General features: G+C 39.2%; 2 protein-coding genes across 3 annotated transcripts; one reads left to right on the top strand and one right to left on the bottom strand.

The window, feature by feature from the left end:
- Window positions 1-236: 236 nt before the first annotated feature.
- usp5 (ubiquitin specific peptidase 5 (isopeptidase T)) lies at window positions 237-14,006 on the bottom strand. 2 transcript variants are annotated; one of them, XM_073872029.1, is made up of 20 exons: window positions 13,698-14,006; window positions 13,106-13,235; window positions 12,502-12,565; window positions 11,887-12,014; window positions 11,643-11,788; window positions 11,359-11,543; window positions 10,975-11,069; window positions 6,181-6,374; window positions 4,329-4,400; window positions 3,851-3,941; window positions 3,623-3,748; window positions 3,386-3,539; window positions 3,065-3,239; window positions 2,810-2,898; window positions 2,208-2,393; window positions 1,710-1,853; window positions 1,479-1,621; window positions 1,247-1,397; window positions 1,064-1,148; window positions 237-949 (listed from the first exon to the last, which is right to left on the bottom strand). In XM_073872029.1, exons 1-20 carry the CDS (start codon window positions 13,802-13,804, stop codon window positions 856-858), a joined length of 2,559 nt encoding a protein of 852 aa, XP_073728130.1. In that variant the 5' UTR covers window positions 13,805-14,006; the 3' UTR covers window positions 237-855. The 2 variants fall into 2 exon arrangements, with proteins under 2 accessions (XP_073728130.1, XP_073728131.1); XM_073872030.1 differs by having other exon boundaries at window positions 2,265-2,393; window positions 13,698-14,004.
- A 913-nt stretch (window positions 14,007-14,919) lies between these two features.
- On the top strand, window positions 14,920-21,433 carry p3h3 (prolyl 3-hydroxylase 3). The gene is made up of 16 exons (XM_073872031.1): window positions 14,920-15,296; window positions 16,049-16,233; window positions 16,450-16,612; window positions 16,824-17,006; window positions 17,127-17,258; window positions 17,545-17,687; window positions 17,847-17,936; window positions 18,018-18,070; window positions 18,154-18,233; window positions 18,835-18,962; window positions 19,070-19,165; window positions 19,244-19,394; window positions 19,492-19,609; window positions 19,775-19,850; window positions 19,948-20,088; window positions 20,975-21,433. The coding sequence occupies exons 1-16, from the start codon at window positions 14,996-14,998 to the stop codon at window positions 21,140-21,142; spliced, it is 2,208 nt and encodes a 735-aa protein (XP_073728132.1). The 5' UTR covers window positions 14,920-14,995; the 3' UTR covers window positions 21,143-21,433.

The following is a 21,433-nucleotide window of genomic DNA, read 5'->3' as shown; positions in this document are numbered from 1 at the left end:
TTAGTCCTCCAGCTAAACTAAAATTGTAAATTTACTTACAATCCAAGCTGACACATTAACTTAATAAATAAACAGAAATAATCACTAAATGCAGTATCAACAGAATTTTTACAAATATTTCCTCTATTTTCCACAGTAATCACGAGCTAAGATTTATTTCCTGTATAATGTTTAATACTGCTGAAAATGCATTTTACAAAAAATCTTTACCACACTCCCAATAACAAGTCAAACAGTCAGAACAAGCAGAGACAATTTTATTATTATTTTAAGCAAATAAAGAACAAAAGGAAATTCTTTCCTCACCCAAAAAACAAAACATGAGTGTGAAAAAGAAACGGCACAATAAGTCTTGCATTCATGTGTTAAATTTAAAACTCCAGCACATAATATTGAACTGTTGTTGTGATTTAGTCATATTTATTTGTCCTTTTAAACATGTGCAGAAAGAAACATTCTGAAACACATAAAGGGAGGGAAGGCGGAGCTTAGCTCTAAAAGCCATGTCACAATAGCAACTATCCAATCAAAGGGAGGCACGAATGAGACTATTGTGTGTATGCCTGTGTGTGTGTGGTAAGGTGTCACCCAACAGTAGCGTTTCGAGTAAGTACACTCTAATCCGCACACCATACATTTTTTCCATTTTATTATCATCACAGCCGACATCCGCTTCTCATTAGTGAGTATATGTGATGGAGAAGTGCTTTGACATTTTATTAAAAAGGGGCATCAGAAGCAGGAGTCTGGGCATACAGTTCCAGTAGCTCAGATACAGGTGTGTGTGTATGTGTGTACGCGCATGTGTGTGTGAAACCGATAGAGAGAGAGAAAGAGATGCCGAACTAGTTTATTTTATTCAACCACTCTCCTGTAAAAGTACAGGTAGCCCAGGTCCTTAGGTGGTTTCTCAGAGGCACAAACTTTCTGATCATTGAAGATCACCCACCTGTAGAAACGAAGAAAGACATTAAAAATATAAATAACAATGATAGTGCTGCAAAAGATGTGTATTTGAAGACTAAAAAAAAAGGAAAACTGGTAGAGAGTAAACGATACTCACTGTTGGTCCTTTTTGATATGACAGACGTAATGACCACACATTGTGCTCGTCCCCATGTGACTGATGAAGGCAAATAGCTCATACTCTTCAGGAAAAATAAACAAATACGATCAGAATCACAAAAAAGAACAGAAAATGTAAAGTTGTATTGTGCTCTTCATAAAGCCACACAAATAGTCTTACTTCCTGGTCCGTCACGAACACGTGGTCCTGGAGGTGGCTCCCGACTGGCTTCACTTCCTGCTTCTGAACGTCCACCTTCAGACACGTCCATGGACTCCAAATCGTCCAGGTGAGAGAAGATCCAGTCCACAGCACGCTCTAATATATTATTCTACAAAGACACAATAATAATATTAGAGCATTTCACCTTTATACATAAATTAAGTTTATCATTGCTCTGGTTAACAGATACCGTAGCTCTAAGAGCGCGGGTCGCCTGGTCTCGACTGAATCCCATGGACACGATAGTTGCTAGGTGTTCCTCAGGTATACTCTCTGTAGGTGTTGTGCCGGGAGCAGAACTAGAGCCAGGCAACACTAAAGGTGCAGAGAAATCTGTAGCGAATCAAAAGCAAAAAGAGGTTATTGAAGATCTGCACTGGAGTATTTACATTTCACTGCTTACAATCTATGATGTATTTACCAGGGTCGTCCATGTGTCCCATAACCCAATTCATAGCGGCATCAATGCCTGTGTTGCCCGTGTAGTACACAGCCTTCCGGCAAGCTTCCAAAGGAAAACCCATCTCACAAAGCTGAGACACTGTGGAGTCATCCAACACTGGAGCTAAGAGACACACAAAAAAAGACAAACAGATGGGTCTATATACATTTCTTGATTTTGAATGATGTCTAACAACATGGCAAAACATGACACACCCAAACAATTTTTTAATGAAGTTATCTACCGTGTGTTCCATGTGATTTCAAAATATTTATTTCTTGGTGTAAAATGTTTTTAACAAAAAATACTTAGCATACCTCTAATATGAACTTTTTAAGTTTGTGCAAAAATAAAAACATGCAATGTTTACAAAAAGCAGAAAGAAAGCAAAGGAAAAAGAAAGGTTGAAAGAAGCTTGAGTGACTGACGGATGTCAAGAAATGACGACAAAGGAAAAAGGAGGAAAGACAGACTGACACAGCAGTGGGGAGTAGAGAGAGTCGTCCTCCTCGTTGCCGTGGGAACCCAGGATACCTTTAACCTCCACATCGGGCGTCATGAGAGGAGGCGGGGCTACTTCCGGCAGAAGCTCCTCCCCTGGCTGCTGTCCCATGGCACGGAGTGCGCTCAGATCCAAAGTGTCAGGAACATCGATGCTAACATCTGATAAATGATTAAGGAAATGTGACATTAAATATCGCCTCACAATTAGTCACCACTAATAATTTGCAGAATAAAAGTTTTTCTTTACACAATACACGTGGGCGTACTGTGCATAATAATTATGTATAAATACACACACGCATGTATATAATTAAGAAACATTTGCATGTGTATATACATGTTTATATTTGTATAAATATAAATATTTATTATATAAATATTTTTGTTCTTAAAATTATACACGTATGTGTGTGTATTTATATATACATAATTATTATACACAGCACACACACATATATTATGCAAACAAAAACCTCCACTCTGCAAACCACTAGCGGCGACTAATCGTGAGGCTGCACTACATTACATCAGCATTAGAATTATAGGAAGATAAAATAGCAAACGTTTTTCTGTACCCAGTTTTTTAGGAACCCAGTCCATGCCAAAAGTGAATTTCTTAATTTGAATGACAAGATGGTCAGGAAATGAAGCAAAGCGAGTGGTCCTGAAAAAAAGACACCAGATAGAAAAATATTACTGATGAGAAAAAGTACCCCAGTAATAGTGATATAAAACAGGTGCAAAAAGAAGTTTACATCATTATAAAACACCACAAAAAAAATAACAATAACATTTAAGGCTGAAAAGTAAAAGTGTATTAATATGCTTACTTTGTGGCAGTGGTTTTAGACTGCACTGCAGAGCTCCAGAAATCTGTGAGTGTTTCTGGTTCGATAAGAGCAGCCATACAGGCAGCAAATGGGATCTGAGCACGTACTGCTGCGGAGGGCGGGGCTCCAGACGACTCCGCCTCCTCACGACGACGCTCTGCTTCTTGTAACTCCTCTGACAAACAGGAAGACAAATGATAAATGAGAGGAAAAATCAAGTGGAACGGAAAAAATGTGGACAGAAGACGCATTTTGTAGTAACATCCCTGGGTCGTCATTTTTAAGTTTTTAACGTAAACTACATTCCAGTGAGTGTCTAACCCATATTTGTTGCCTGGTCCATAGGAACGGGCAGCTGGACAATGTAGTCCACTCGTTGAGTATACTTGGCCTTTTGGGACTGCTGACAGACAATCTTTTCCTCTACTAGAAAGCGGAAAGCTTCTGAGGGATTCATGCCAGACCGACAGTTCCTCTCGACAACAAAAAAAACATGAATGCAAAAAAAAAAAAAAATGGAGAAAAACAAAGACGGAAAAAGAAAGTCATCATCATTACCTCGACCATATTAATGAAGTGGAGAAGAAACTCCTGTGCATCCTGTTGCCGATTGGTGGAAAACTCAGGATGGCCTCGCCCAACAAGAGCTTTGAACATACGAGGTGCTATGCCAACCTGGTCACCCTGTACCAACATATTAATATTATAGCTTGTAAATACATTTGTTAACAACACATTCTTAGAAATAGCTTCAGAATAATTGTTTGGAATAAAGTACAAGTGTACCTTGGATTCATTGGAGGCACTGGGGTCATCTCCAGGATCAGGGGCAGGCTTAGAGTACTCCCCTGACAGAAGACCATAGCCCAGCTTTGCTCTGATATTTAAAAGGAGAAATTAATGGATTTTGGTTACTTTTTTAAACTGCTTAAGTAGTATTACAGCAACAGTTTTAAGCTCTTAAATTTAAATCAAAGCTGAATTTCATGTTTGTTTTCTCATTCTTTCAGGCGACACAGAGAACCGACTCAGCTCGTGACTCTGTGATGTTTAGCGCCATCTGCTGGCAAGTATAATATTACTAAAGTTCAATATAATTCAATATTCAATATAATTGTCAAACTAATAAGATTAATTCTCAAAAAATATTGAAAAAAGAAGAAAACTTGTATTCTAGTTTAATGATGACTGTCCCTATAAGGACACACACACACACACACCTAAATGTACATCTGAATGCATTTTTTGTGAGACAGGTACTCACACTTGGGTCTTAAAGTCTTGAGTAGGGTCACTGGGCGCCTCATCAAAGATCTTGTCAATCTTAGAAACGTATCTGTGCAGTTAGAGAGAGTAAAAAGAGCACAGTGCATTTAGAAACATTAGCAATAATTTATCCATAGTGCAAACAGATGTGCAAACATGCTATTAATTTTTGCTGAAATATTAACAGTAATGATTAACAAAAAATTATCTAAAAAGACCACAACTTAGTTAACTTCAAATTCAAGGACCTTTCAAGGATTTTCCAGGTCCAATACTCTCAAATTCAAGGACTAAATGTGTGGACACATTTCAAGTGAGAGCAAGGTTACATCGTGTTACCTTTTAAGATACATTGACTACGTTTACATGCTGTAAATATTCGGGTTATGGTCAGGTTAAGGTCGGGTTTTGGGTTTCTGAAACATTCGGAATAACCCGTTTACACGTGTGAGCAGAGAGAGTTACCCCTGTATACATGGAATTGGCAATATCCCGATGTAAACTGTGATTAAAATGTAAATGCGGTGATTTTGCGTGGCTCACTAGTGCGCTATGCGGTTTTACGGCCTTCATTTACTAAAATAAAAGTATTATTTAAATCCAGAACAAGCTGCACCGATGTAGAAGCAGGGTAGGCTAAGTTACATGTCTTTCCTTTTTTGAGAAAAAGATTAACAAGCTATACTAGCCTTCAGCTAACGTGCAGAAACAGTTGAGTCGGCAAATGATCATCAATGTTTATAATGTTTCACGCAGGTACTGTTGATGATAAACTTTCATATCTAAATGTCCAGGTAAGAGTCAAGTATTCAGACAGTTAATAATAAAGCCACCGGCATTATTGGCTGCAGCTTCCTTATCCACGGAGTGGACGCTGTATACAAAGAAAAAACATTAGGTTTTTATTTTAAGTGGTTTTAATGCTGCTAAGCAATCAGTTATATTATGGCGCTTTGTATGCGTGTTGATCAGTTAAAGTAATTTTAATCTTAGAAACTGCATCTAGATGCAGACGACGCTACAGTGATTCTGTCAACTTTCACTTTTTTCACATTCACTGTATTTAACGAAATATGAATAGAATAGTATTACATTTTGAATTCAAATTCACAAAAAAAAAAGTTACTCCCATAACTATTGACAATCTATTTGGCCTTTATTATACATGTATGATGTGAAAACCAAGAAGGGCATAGCTATATATTAATTTAACGTGAAAAGCGCGGTTGTTGCAATTGGTTTCCTCCTCGCTCTAAAAGTGTGGTGCATCTCGCCATGCTTACCTCTACTGATGGGGATATGCCGATACGCGTTTACATGACCAAAATTTCGGGTTAGAAAAGAGGTAATTCAACCAATGGTGCGGATCAATGACAAAGACAGGGTGAAGCGGGAGCCAGGAAGTATATAGCTATCTGAAATATTGCCAAAGACGGCGTTACAGGGACGCAGGAAGTATGGCAAAGGAGACGCAGCGTCTAGTTCCCTTCTCAGGGAACAACAGTTACATACGTAACCTGAGATGTTTCATGTGTCAAACACAACTATGCAAAAAAGCATTTTGGTATGAATCAACATTCGCATACAGAAGATATAAGCTTTTAAAGCGAACAGTTTAGCACGTGTGCTTAAAAAGTCTAGAATTTTTATGATATTATCCTACACTACACAGGGAATAGTATGGATTTTTTTCCAGAAAACTTCTTGCATAAAATAGATTCAAGCACTTTCAATGACCTGTATTTATGCATGTATATTTTCAAAAACACGATTCATGTATAACACGAAAATAACAAACTACCAAAAGCACACACACACAGTCACAGACAGACACGATGAGAGGCACTGACTTGGTCTGGAAGTCTGGAACGGTGAAGAGCACTTGCATGACAGAATTGAGGTAGCAGCTGTTTCCCAGGTTCTTCATACCGGTGAGCCCCGGTCCCCACAGGGGCTTCAGAGTTGTGCCTGACTCCTGAATCACCTCCCACTCGCCCACACGCTGATTCACTGCAATCTCCAGCTCAGTCATGGTTCGCTCCGTCTGGTAACAGAGAGACACATTTTAAGAAACGGCTGCTTTCTAGAGTTAAAACGTCTTTGCAAAAGCATTAAAACTTATCTTAAAGGCGGGGTGCACGATTTCTGAAAAACGCTTTAGAAAAGAGAATCGAGCTCACTACCAAAACACACTTGTAGCCAATCAGCAGTAAGGGGCGCGTCTACTAAACAACATCGTTGCCTGGGTTGCATATGTAATAGTGATGCACCGATGTGAAAATTTTGGCCGATGCCGATAACCGATATGACCCTTGTCTGTTATGGCCGATACCGATATTTGCCGATATCTCTGTATAAAAACACATTTTAATGATAATCAAATAAAGAGCTATTTTCCAAAAAAAAAAAATACTTTTGTAATTTATTCCCAGAAATGACTGATTGGGCACCTTTACCCATGTGCAAAATGTCATCAATTAGCTGATTGATATGTAAGCTTATTCTTTGTAAGCTTCGGGATGCTTATTTTTTAAGTGGGTGATCAAATTGGTTGTGTTGAACAATTTGTCCTGAACTCCCCCTCGTATCACCCGGCCCTCACTCTCATTGCACACAGCAGCAGGGGTGTCCGGACTTTTTTGTGTGGTGATCTACTTTTAAAATGATAAAGCCGACAAGATCTACATGCTAAAAAAACACTTTAAATGCCTGGACTATACTGCATATATCTCTACATTAGATTTAGGGCTGTCACCATTACTCTATTTTTTTTAAAAGTTGAAAAAAATCCTGGAGTTCATGTCGAGTACTGTATAAAATAGCAGAGACACGGTTTAGTAAAACAAACTAGAAAGAAAATGACAATAGTATCAGAAGCATATAAATCAGCACAATGCTGCAGCTCTCTCTCTCTCTCTCTCTCTCTTCCTCCCTCGTTCGCTCGGGCGCGCGTACACACACCGGGCGCGTGCATCAGCTGCATGAAGGAAAGAATGCGATTGCATCCTGGTAAATTTCGGAAGTTTACACTGCAGCGGGCAGGCATAAGATTTATAAAAACACATTTGAGAAGAAAAGCACAGCAATTCAAAAAGACTTTGTGTTTCACAATTACTCTAAGACAGTGGTGTCCAGACTTTTAGCCGACAAGTTCTACATGCTAAAAACACTTTAAATGCGTGGACTATACTGCATATATCTCTACATTGGATTTAGGGCTGTCCACCATCAGAGCATGTGAGTGAAGCAGAGCGGTGTGACGCTCCGCTAAATATTCCGCTCTACTGTTAAAGCGCTCCACTCAGTCGCTCACCGCCCAAGCAAGCGCTCCGTTAACTTTCCGCTCACGCTCGCAAATAAACCAATTCCCGCTCAGATCCCGCTCCGATATAATTTTTTTTTAGTAAGCCTAATTGTTTTCTTGGATAATTGCATTTAATTAAAGTATTAGCTGATAAATCGCAGTTATGTACAGTTGTGTGTTGGCTATTATAGTTTAACTGATACGGAGCTCCGGATATAATTAAAATTAACAAATTGTTTCCACGACATTCACATGTTTTACTAATTTTAAGTAATAATAAATGTAATAAGTAATCACGAAATATTATAATAATTCGTTCCCCTTATGAGAAAGATTAACAAACTATTCTGTTATATAAATGAAGAGTTTGGTTCCAAAACGCAATAAACGCCATTTTTGAAAAAAATGAGTTACTGCCAAAATCAGTATTATATCAGGTCAGTAGTTAAAAGTAAATTCTTAATTTTACGCAAAATCCAATATCCGCCGTGTTATTCTGTCATCTTTTCTCCCTTTTTTCCCAAAATGCGACAAACGCCACTCCCACTTTTTTACAGAACGCAATAACTCCATTTCTGATATTACAGCCCACCGTTCACGCAATGTAAACAAACAATGGCGGACGCGCGTAGTACACGGAGTCCTGGTTTTCCTCATCTACTTTGTACTACGTGATCAACAAACAAAACAAAATAATACTTTAATTGCATCGCTAAACCTGTGATGGTTTTCTGTGACAGGAAAGAAACGTAAGCCATCAGCATCTAACAATTTCCCTGAGAGGCACTCGGGAGACGGGTGCTTGTTCTCCCGACAGCATCAAGCTTCTCATGCTAAAACATTGACCCCAGAGGATCTTATGAAAAACTGTACATAATTTTACTCAAAGTCAACGAAAATCGAGCAGGACCAAAAACATTTTACAGTCGATCGCTGTGAAAGACGTTAAGCGAAGACGTCAAGTAACCGCAATGACAGTGATCTTAATATGACAAAGTAAGTGTTTTGATTAATAACATTAATGTTTATATTTTCAATAAGTGTGTACAACTAGTCAACTAAATGAATATAACATGGCAAAGATGAATGCACATTTATATAGGCTATTGATTCAATAGATTTATAGCATTTTGAATAAAAACTTGTCATGGATTTATTGCATTTTGTGGAAAAAATAATCCGTTTTTATAATAAATCTTTGAAAATCAACTTATGGATTTGAATTTTTTATGTTTTTATAACCTAAAGATGCTGTGTGAAAGTTTGTAACAGAAAATAGTTGTTTTCATCTTGTCACTTTCTTGGTATAGAAAACACGTTTTTACCAAAATTTGTCAAAATGGATTTATCGCGTTTTGGAACCAAACTCTTCAAATATAGTATTTGAAAAAACTAAAATAAATTGAAGAACAATTTCTTAACAAGAAGGTTTTTAAAGTGCAAATTTACAGTGCATCAGTAAATACAGAACACAGCTCTGTCTTAAAGAAATTAAAATTAGATAGTATTTATGAACCTGTAAATGTACAAAACGAATGCAATACAGAAGGCCATGAGTATTTATTTATGGCATTTTCAATAGTATATTGGTAGATAAATTAACGTGTATCTATATAGTATGAAAACGAATAAATCATTATTTTGGCTAAATTCATCTGGATATATCATTTTACTCAGACTGATTTGTCATCATTTCAGAAGCTTTAATGCTATCTAAAACAACTTACATTTTATCCCGAGTGTTACTTGGTCAAAAATATTTTGAAATATAGCCGCGAGAGCAAATTATAGCACAAAAATGTTTAGCTCACACGGACCGAATGAAAAGCCGTTAATTAAGCGAACTCTCTGTAAAATAGAGGACGTGCTGAATCAGTCGAGTCGGCAGATTATCATCAATGTTTATAATGTCCCACGCATGCTGTTGATGAAAAAAATAATATCTAAATGTCCAGGGAAGAGTCCAGTGTTCAGTCAGTTAATATTAAATGCGTTTTTGGCTGAAGCTTTCTCATCCACGGAGCGGAGAACTATAAAGATTCTTATTTTAAGTGGTTTTAATGCTGGTAAGCAATCAGTTAGCCTATATTATGGCGCTTTGTATTTGTGTTGATCAGTTAGATTAAAGTAGCCTAATTTTAATCTTTAAAACTGCATCTAGATGCAGACGTCACTACAGTTATTCTGTCATCTTAGTTTCATTTCATTCATTTCTATGTAATGCTGGCGACTTCATTAAAACAATATTTGAACTCCATAACTTATTGCTACCCATTTTTACAGATTCTCGAACTAGCAAATTACCAAAGGGCATTCTGGGATGAGCGAGCGGTGCTGAGGGTATTGAGCGAGCAGAGCGGAAATTTCGGAAATGCGCTCTGCGCTCTGATGGAAATATTACCGCACCGCTCACATGCTCTGGCGGGCAGGCATAAGATTTATAAAAACACATTTGAGAAGAAAGGCACAGCAACTCAAGACTTAAGTTACGTGTGTCACAATTACTCTTGGAGGCATTGAGCAGCATAAGGATACACAGTTAATTTATGTGCAATCTACCGGCATTGCCTTTGCGATCGCGATCGACGTATTGGACACCCCTGTCACACAGCATAGCGAGGATCTTCTTCAGACACTTTGAAGAACGACCAGGCAAACGACAGAACCTGCTTCAGCACATGTGTAACTTATGCCCTTGTGCAAAAACAAACGTACTCGCCCCCACACGTCTCCTACACACACGTCAAATACACAGGAATGATTATCGGCCTGTTCACATCGGCCCTATTTTGACATCGGACCGATGCCGATGTGTAAAAAAATGACCATATCGGCCGATATTATATCGGCGGCCGATATATCGTGCACCACTAATATGTATAGGGCGGGTCTATTAAAAGAAGGTCCAGATTCTATTGGGGTAGGGGCGTGTTTGTTTAGGTGATTTCAAACGTCAACATTGGTTTTCAGAGATCATGCACCCTGCCTTTAATTGTCTATATTTGAGAGCACACAATTTGTTGTATCTTTTGTGCATTAAACTGTAAATGACGTAACAACGCAAAAACATATAGCTTATAACTTGTGAAAGTGTGTTAAAATTGCTTTTTGAAAATTAAATGTTGGTTTAGACTGATCACAGTGTTTAAATACTACTGGAACCAGTCTCTGATCTTCTAATTGCGAAATACCAAGTTATATAACTGCCCTGAAACCACGACCACAGAAGCATAATACAAATAATACAATGGTAAACTCAAACCACTATACCTGCATTTTTTTTATAGATGACCTTATTCACACATTTATTTATAGCATATCATCAAGCAGATATTTTTACCTTTTCCATGGTCATCATATTGATGCCGAAGTGAGCAAGGTGTTCTGGAAGCTTAGAATCTAACACCATATCATCTTCGTCATATGAATAGACATCTACAAAAACATACACATAATACAGTGTTATTATGATATTGATATATTGACCGAATGCTCTTGGCACGTAATGACATTCGTCAAATATTGCTTCAAATGTGCTTAATCCTGGCCTCAGGCCTTTCAGAAATACCGGTTTGTTGGCAGAATCCATTAAGAGTTTGATAAAAATGCTATTTTACAAAAAAAAAATGAAACATGTCAGATGCACTTAAAGGGGTTCTGCATTTGAGCTCTTCATAAACAACTCTATTGACTTTACATTCCGGTGAGTTCTGTGAAAGCATACCTGCTCCATCAGGTGTTATTGTGCCAAGTTTGACAGCCAGTGGATATCCACTCTGCTGGTAATGCTGGAGGGCGTGGTTATTCCCCCCTGTGCCATCGAAATATCTCCTCCCGCAAAGAACTTTTCCATCTGTCAGATTCATCCACAGGTTCTCCTGTAGGTCACAGACCTCACACCTCCATCCACTGAAATAAAGACAGAAAACATTTAAATGCAAAACACCTAAACTTATTTTTCATAATGCGTTGATAAGGGCAAATGTGCTTCCACCTCCCATTGTTTACCTGGGAGGAATTTTGATTCCATTGTCGAGTTGTTTGAGTTCAGCTGCGTATTTTGACTCCTGACGTACCTCTCCGTCCCACTGCTGCACCTGCAGAGCGTGAGACACAGAATCTGCTTCCTGCAGCCCTTTTATTGACAGAGACACCTGTGCATGCAAACAGCACCGACAACACACAGTTAACATCTCTTTATTACATTTCTACACTACATTATGATTCATATTCCCGATTAAAGCTAGCTCACCCGTTCTTTAACAACATCTGGCATGGAAGCTAGATCGTCCAATGTCACATCCTGTCGATCTGGGAAGATAACAACCTTGACTTCCTCCTCATACTGCTCCTGCTCAACATCAAACCCTCCTTCAATCCCTAGAAGACATAAAAAGTATTACCATAAGAAATGACTTTAGTCAAAATTCATAAGAACAAATGCAGAGCTTAACGGCTTACGATTCATAAAATAACTTTTAAATCAGATGTGGACAACAGAAGTCTCATTTATAAAACTGAGCGTATGATCCATACTAAAAGTCTACGTACGCACAAAAGCCAAGCATAGCGTATGCAAAAAAATATATTCAGATTTATAAAAGCATGCGTACCCACACCGGCAAGCAATGTTCCTTTTATACATCACAGATCACCTGAAAGTGTGCGTACGTGAATCTGCCTCGTATCACGCCCATTTTTAACCATAAATCGTCAATGCAGTCACCTCCTGAAAGCTGATCCTCATATTAATGAGACTGGCATCCAATTGTTTGTTCGTAAGCTAAATGCGCCCAGCCGATAAACGCAAGCCATTGACGTAATCCACCAGCACACAGCATTAAACACGGGAATCACCGTGACTTACCTATAGCTAGTCTTGTGGGCTTCTTTTTTGGAGGATCACCTGATCCAGAATTGCCATCATCCTCCTGACAGACATACAGACAAGGTTAAGTTCCCCACTGGTATAGTGTTGAAAACAATACAACTTTCAAACTTTAACTTCCCAAATTAACCAGCAATCACTAACTAATTGTAAATGTCTAGACTGTACCTAAAAATAGCGTGTACTATTTCCAGTCATAAACTTAAATAAATAATGAAGCCCAGTCTTCAGTACTTGGTCTTATCTTGGTCCCAGACTAAAGGGCACTTTTGGTTTTATTTCAAGACCTGTCAAGACCAGACATGCAGGGCCATCACTTAATGGCCAGGTATTGTCTGATTTATCTGATAACATCATGTGACTAGATGTAAAACTTCCTGCTTCAGATGAAATCAATAACTTGTTTGTAATTCTAAATTTGATTTCTTTGCTATTTTTGTATCGGGTGAGAAATTAATAAGTATCAAAAATGTCAACCAAATTTATTAAAAAATTAAAAGATATGACTGCAAAAAAGTACTTGTCAAAGACCCATCGACACTAACGTTAATGTTACAGCATCATGTGTCACGTGTTTGTGTACCTGTCTCTTGCGAGTCCGGGTGATGTGCAAAAAAGCCCTCTGACCGGTTTTGGCGTGATGTCGGTCCACATACTTGCTTCCAAAGCCCAGAAAGCTGTTCATGCAGACATACAAACCTCCATCACTTTCCTGAAACAAGCAGACATAAGTTAATTACTTTAACAAAACACTGTTTGTCAGCGCCACGCGCTCGGTGAGCGTGCCTCTCTCACGCGCACACAGCAAACAACATTCACACGCGCGAAACACATCACCTGCAAACAACATAAAAAAAAACTCAAACATAAACTTTACTAGCTCAAGGCTAGCTAACTGGTACATTTAAGTATACTGTTTAAATTACACATAGAAAACGTGTTTAGTCGAGACGGTAATTAAAGATGTGTAAAGCCCAAATAATTTATAATGATTTACGTAACACAGTGACGGGAAATCGTGTAAACTTGAGCCCTGAATGAGCGCTATTTAACGTTAGCCCTCATGCCACATCTCACAAGAAGACGAAAGCAAAACAACAACCTTAAGCAAACAAGCACAAAATCTAAATCACCAAAGCTGAAAGTGCACGATGACTGTGCAGACTGTACTTTCCGGGCTGGCGAACGACAAGGCGCACTCGTCTTTGTGAACACGATCTCCGGGCCTCGGTACCCGAATCGTAGACAGAACCGACATCAATATCTCGCTAACCTCCGTCATTTTGGTTAAACACAATTTGCCTGCACACGCTTGCCCGTCTGGCCCAGTCTGCAATCACCCGCTCCTGAAATACAGTTCGCTTAAAGTCTCTGACAGCCCCCCTGCTTTCTCCCTGTTTCCCCTCAATGAAAAGCTGCTGATGATCCAGTGTGTTTCATTCAGGCCAGGGGAGCTGCAACACACTAGGCGTGCTTGACTTCATGCGGCGTTGCGCAGACTGAGCGGCATATTACATCAATGTAACGCGAGAGTCGTGCTTTCTAATCGTTCTCGCGGTATCTTGATGACATAGGCCGAACGGTCTGCGCAACGCCACGCGAAGCCGAACACGCCTTCATCGTAATACAGGTAAAACACACGAAAAACAATTTACTTGCCCGATTCAATACAACGTTTGACGTAGAAAATACAAAGTTGCTCGTCTTTCTAAAGTCTGTCCAACCAGTAGTCGTTGTTTTGATGGTCTATATTGTTCTATATAACTTTCGGATAAACTATAATTTTCTTTAGCATTATATTGCCGTGTGGAAGATATGATGGATTGTTTTGTTGATATATTACGGTAGCAAAATGGACGCCATGACAGTTGTCAAAATGAGAAGGCGGAAATTTTGACCTCGTGTTAATAATAATGCTGACCTCATGCGGCTTGGAGTGCAAGTGTGATTAAAACGATGCGGAATTTATGATCCTGACAAAAGAAATTCAAGATGTTTGTTTGAGCTCATAGACAGTTACGTTTTATGTACACATATGTTTAACTCTTACCACACACACACCCTTTAACTTCCCTGTATTCTGTTGTTCCTAAACTAAACAGTTTAGGTTGCCATGCCAGCCACATATATAATAGATTCAAAAGAAAGCAAGTTTTTTTTTCGGTCATGTATAAACAGGTATAGTACTGGGACATTTTAGAAAAGTTGTCTATGAGATGAATGTCAGAAAGCATCCTAAATTCACCCTATTTTCAATTCCTTAACCCTATCTCTAAAATAAATTCTTTAAAAAAACTATGCATTTTCAACATGTTTTTATGTGGGTTTTTTTTGTACCCACACACGCACTCTTTATTTTATTTTTTTCATTTCGTGCTGCCCCGCGTGCATTCCTTCATTCCTCATTCCCTCAGGACGTAATTCCCAGTCAGATCTCCACCCCTCTCATCCAAACTGCAGTCTCTGCAGCACCATGGCGCTACGCTCAAACACATTAACTGTATACGTGGCGCTGCAAATAACGCTTTTATTCTTTCTGAACAATGCATCTACAAGTGCAAGCAGTGGACCGTCTTCAGAGAGTTTATCCGGACTTTTAACGCCATACGATGAGCTCTATTACCGCGGGGTTCGGGCTTATTTTAATGAAGAATGGGAGCGAGCAGCGGAGTTCATAGAGAAATCCATATCTACTCGAGAAATCCTCCTTAAAACTAGACTCAGCTGTCACGAAGAGTGTTTGACAGCAGGAGATGACAGACTCTCCAAACTGGGTATCTACTTTTTGTACAGATACACAGAGTGTTTATGCATCAGTGTGTAACTTTGTTTGTGTTTCCACCCCAAAATAGTGCTTGAAACTAGGTTAAACTAAAATACAAAGCATGCTTTCAAAAACAAGAGTTTGGAGTTTTTTATAACTTGTGTGCATGTTACAGTTTTTTCTGTTTACAGTTTGTGTCATCATGTATTCATTATGCTTAAATGAATACATGATGTTTGTACTTTAAAGGTGCAGTGTGTAACTTTTAGAAGATACCCTTGACAGAAATGCAATATAATATACGTAACTATATTATCAGTGGTGTATAAAGACCTTTCATAATGACCTTTTATGTTTTAATTACCTTAAAATGAGCCGTTTTTATCTATATACACAGAGGGTCCCCTTACATGGAAGTCGCCATTTTGTGCCAACATTTTTCTACAGAAGCCCTTAACGGACCACCTTTGTTTACCAAGTTGTCTCTGACGATGACGTGTTTGTGCTATGGTGGCTAGCGTAGCTTCTCTATGCGTTTCAAAAGCGAGGGATGAGCCATGGACTGAGCCGTTGGGTGCAATTTGAAACCTCACCACTAGATGCCGCTAAAATTTACACACCGCACCTTTAAACTAGACATTTTTATGGTCATTACTTTGACAGATACATTATGTGTACTGCAGAAACATGCATTTCTGTAAACCTGCTTTGAAACTATAAGAGTTGTGAACAATAAATATAAATTGAATTTTGTGTGTGTAGGCACAATGGATAAAAACCTCCGGGATCTGTGGATACTGGACTGGGTTCAGCTCCGTGCCGAGTGTGTAAAGTTTTGTATGGGTCGAAGTGTCTCTCCTGCTGGTCTGCTGCCAGTATCTTTAGACATTGATTATGAATTTGGAACTCGCAACCCTTACAACTTCTTGCAAGTCACCTACTACAAGGTACCACAACTGATGATTGCGTGTTAAATATGTGAAATTGAGGTTTAATCATTTGGCAAACATAAATAAGTGCATCCCAACACGTCCATGAATGTGTCTGAAGACCATTTACCTACAAGATTGTCTTTGAGATGATGGTATAAGCAAACCATGCAGCTAGTGTCAGCCATTTTTGTCAAGGCTTTGTCTGCACTGACTTCGTCTTCTCTCACAAAGCTGGATAAAGTGCAGAAAGCTGCATCAGCCGCTCACACGTTCTTTATGGCCAATCCCAGTCACCTGGAGATGAGGAACAACATTGAGAAGTACAGGAGGATGATGGGAGTGAAAGACGAAGACTTTCTGGACAGAGAAAGAGAGCATGAGAAACACTGGGAGAGTGAGAGGAGAAGAAATAAGAGTAGATGTATTCACTGAAAATGTGTACATTGCATTTGGCATACAAATAATGTAATATCTGCACTCCTTTATTATTTTCTCCCAAACTGTGTTATGAAAATTCCTTTGTTTATTTTTACCTCAATATCTGTCCTGAATACTGTTTCTCTTATTTTCTAATGCTTTCTAACTTCCTCCTAACTTTCAGGAGATGTATGATGCGGCCATCCAGGCTGAGGGCTTGTCTGATTGGTTGAAGGCTGTAAAGAATTGGAAGGAGTGTGTGAATGAGACACTAAAGCAGACAGAAGATTGTAGGGCTCAGTGTGTGATAGCATCACAGTTCATCCCAGAAGAACCAGACAGCGTGCAGGGGGTTTACGAGAGAGCTGCAGGTGAGATAAACCAAAGCATCCTTGCCATCCCAACCTCATACGCAGAGACGACTACATGACATTTAAAGGCCGACCTTACTGAAAAGTGTGAACATTGTGTCTTTTTTTCTGTTTCTTCAGCACTTTCTCTCTCGCTGCTGTCATGCAAACAGACGTGTGTGTCCCTGGTGTCAACCCGACCCGGACGGGTTTCTGCAGTTGAGGACTTTCTGCCAATGCAGCTGGAACATCTTCACATTGCACAGTACAAAGGTCAGATGTTGTCAAGACAAAAGCAGTGATGTAGAGGGTCATGTTTTAGTATGTGAAAAAAACACAGCTGAAGTCCTTTTTGTCTACATAAAATCATCCTACATGATGTCTAGAAAATATAATCTTGATATCTTTATATTGACTGAATAAGGCCATGTCAAAGATTGACATAAAAGATTGAAATTCAACTTTAATGCACCATATCTCATGGATTTTACAAACAGGGTCACATATTGACAGAATGTTCATTTTTGGGTATGTTATTATTTTTCTCTGTGTATGACAGCTGGTGACCTGAAGGGGGCAGTGGAGACCCTGCGGTCCTTGTTGCTTTTTTACCCCACTGATTCAGACTCGCTCAGTAACCTGCAGCTGTACTCCCAAAATCTGGAGGGTGATACTGAGGCTCTGGAAGCAGGACCCATACAGGTAAGTTACAGACATGATAAATGGACATGTGGAGTTAATATAAAACCTGTGAGATGGATAGCAATTTGCATTTATATTTAAGTCTGTCTGTTTGATTGATGGACGAGTCAACGGCACAGATCAATACAGACTTTAAACCAGTTATCTGTTTTCTCAAAGGAAATTGCCGGGTATATCAGCAGAGCACTGGAGGAAAAGAAACTGCTGTATTTTGGGGTGGCAAACTTGGACTTCAAATTCAGTGATCCGGTATTTTGGGTTTTTATGGATCTATCTGCTATTTGTTCTCTATTCTAAAAAGACTTCCGACTCACTGTGTGTTTCTGGCAGGATCTCTGGACACCCGAGGACGTAGTGCCTGAATCATTGAGAGAAAGTTGGAGGTGAGTCAGGGAAAGGGAAGAATGATGGCTATAGGGATTGGTATGATAAATGTACTGGTAGCTTTAAACCGTTTTCTTTTCAGAGCAGAGAAACAGTTGCTTCATGAGAAACTAAAGCAGGGAGAGAAAGCAGAAGAGGTGGATGAAAGTGGATTTTATGCAGGTACTATTCATACAATATGTCTGTGTTAAAAAGGGACATATCATGAAAAAAAATTCCATATTGAAGTGCTATAATTGGGTCCCCCAGCGCTTTAATCAACCTAGAAAATTAGTTTTTGGTAAACCATTCCCTTCAAGCATAGGTAATTGAAATCTGGCTCCCCTTGTGATCTCAGAAGGGGAAAATACCGCCTTTTAATCTGCACTATCCTACCACGGCACTGACATTTAGTGCAGAGATCAGCTCATTTGCATGTTAAAGGACACACCCAAAAAAGGCACATTTATGCTCACACCTACAAAATGGCAATTTTAACATGCTATAATAAATTATCTATATGGTATTTTGAGCTAGAACTTCACATATGTACTCTGGGATAACCAAAGTTTACATTTTAAAAAATTCTTGTGAAATGACCCCTTTAAATTGTTTCATTCTTATTTATAACGTAAGGTTGCTTCAAATAAATAAACCACAGCATTTGCACATTCTGTTGAACATGAAATGAAGCATGAGATGTTAAATCTCCCATCTCTCAAACATTCTGCAATACAGTTTCATATTCTCTTTATTTCTTTCCCTTACTGTGTCTCTGGCACAGGTGGTCCTGTACCTGTAGTTGGTGTAACAATCACTATGGATAATCAGGGGCTGAACGGGACCAACCGTGTGGTGATGGATGGAGTTTTATCTCAGTCTGAATGTGATCGCGTGATGCAGCTGGCTAGCGTGAGCTTTTTAATAATCATCCTGAAATCTACCCTTCGTAATGCTACCAACAGAGAGAACAGCTGTGCTGAATATATCTCACCTCTCATCATGCATTGCTGATTCAGGTTGCTGCATCGATGGGTGATGGTTACCGGGGGCGACGCTCTCCTCACACGCCACATGAGAAGTTTGAGGGTTTGACTGTTCTCAGGGCACTTAAGGTATAACATTACTCATCTGTAAATCATACTAAGGTTGATTTATGATATTATACACATTCAAATACATTTGTTTTGCAGATGGCTCAGGATGGGCTCGTTAACCAATCAGATGCCAGACTGCTACATCAGATTGGAGAAACCGTGAGAGTTCTGATGCACTCGTACTTCAGAAGTCACTCTGATCTTTATTTTTCCTACACCCACTTGGTGTGTCGCTCCGCTATTCCAGGTATATAAATATGTACTACGACCGAAACTATCACACAGAGTATAAAAATGGTACTCTGGTCTCACCATTGTGGTTGCATGTGACTTTGTATGTGAAGGGCACCAGGAGGGACGCTCAGATCTTTCTCATCCAGTTCATGTGGATAACTGCATCCTGGAGCCGGAAACCAGACAGTGTTGGAGAGAACCTCCTGCCTTTACTCATCGAGACCTCAGGTGTGTTGTTTACCTGATTGATGCTGAACACACAAGCAGTTCTCCTCAATCTGTTTAAAATGCACTAAAGAAATATTTTTATATCAGGAGCAGTCTGTCTTAGTTGAGTTGTTTATGTTTCATGCACACACATAATAATATATGGATGTACCGGTGCCTTTGCAGTGCAGTTCTTTACCTGAATGATGATTTTGAAGGCGGTGAATTCTTCTTTACTGATCGAGATGCCAAAACAGTCACCGTAAGATACAGTTTTCAATATTCATATTATAACATAGCTGTCCTTACTTTGCTTTGTAGGAGAGTTTATAAAACACTAACAGCTATGTCTCTTCCAGGCAAGTGTTAAGCCAAGCTGTGGGCGACTTGTAGGATACACATCAGGACCTGTCAATCCTCACGGTGTTACTGCGGTGACCGCCGGTCGACGATGTGCATTGGCGCTCTGGTTCACCACTGAAAAGCACCACAGAGATATGGTGAGAAACCATTATGCAGGGTTCCCACACCTTAGTTAACTTCAAATTCAAGGACTTAATGTGGGGACACATTTCAAGTGAGAGCAAGGTTACATTGTGTTACCTTTAAAGATACAATGTTACAGTTCCCTTTCGAGGGAACTCGCGCTGCATCACTGTGGTGACACTTTAGGGACGCCTCCAGGGGTAAGTGTATATCAAATTCAACCAATGGTGAGGCTTAACGACAAAGACAGGGTGACGCGGGAGCCAGGAAGTATATCGCTATCTGCAATATTGCCAAAGACGGCGTTACAGGGACGCAGGAAGTATGGCAAGGGAGACGCAGCGCCTCGTTCCCTTCTCAAGGAACAACAGTTACATACGTAACCCAAGACGTTTTCATGTGTCAAACACAACTATGCAAAAAAGTATTTTGGTATGAATCAACATTCGCATACAGAACATATAAGCATTTAAAGCGAACAGTTTAGCATGTGTGCTTAAAAAGTCTAGAATTTTTATGATATTATCCTACAATATACAGGGAATAATATGGATTTATTTTCCAGAAAACTTCTTGCATAAAATAGATTCAAGCACTTTCAATGACCTGTATCTATGTATGTATATTTTCAAAAACTTCCCAGGGCCTTGAATTTTTTCCCCCAGATTCACAAACTTTCAAGGATTTCAAGGACCCGTGGGAACCCTGATTATGGGTTGAGTTCCTCTGAAAGTATTAGTTATTAATTTAAATACATATCCCTATTGGTAGACATCTATCCAAAGACAGTTCAATTATAGTGTATGTGTGTTTATTATTATTTAAGGATGATAGTGTTGTTCATCTTTAAGTTTATGCACAGATATGATGTCATTCCTTTGTATGATTACTTTGTCCCAGGAGCGTGAGGAGGCCGAGGGCTTATGGGCAGCAGATGGACACAGCGTTGTTAAGGAGGAGAAGGTTGATGAAGAAAGCACTTCAAAAACTGCCCGCAGTGGGAGAAGCCAGGTCAGAGAGAGGAGCAAAGAAAGACAGGGAGTGACAGGGAGGCGGGATGAACTGTAAGAGTGACAGGTGAATGAGCCAATCAAATGAGAGACAGTGCATCTGTGCCTGTGTCCCTTGATTAATATGCTGCCTTTGCACGCTGTAATCTTTTCACGAACACTAGTTTATTTGGATTTCAGACTGGATGTCTGTGTACGTGTGAATTAAGTGCGTATGTGTTTTTTTTTTGCCTATATGTTTCAGTATGACTGAATGCAGTATGATGTTTGTTTTTATGGTTGTGTTAAAAACATTTTCTTTTTAATGAAAGAATAAAGAAACAATAAATGGAATAATAACGCAAGTAAT

Source organism: Misgurnus anguillicaudatus, chromosome 10, assembly GCF_027580225.2.
Source record: "Misgurnus anguillicaudatus chromosome 10, ASM2758022v2, whole genome shotgun sequence".
In the NCBI taxonomy this organism is placed as follows: Eukaryota; Metazoa; Chordata; class Actinopteri; order Cypriniformes; family Cobitidae; genus Misgurnus; species Misgurnus anguillicaudatus.
Note: the sequence above shows the minus strand (reverse complement) of the source record. Positions and strands in the feature narration are given on the sequence as shown.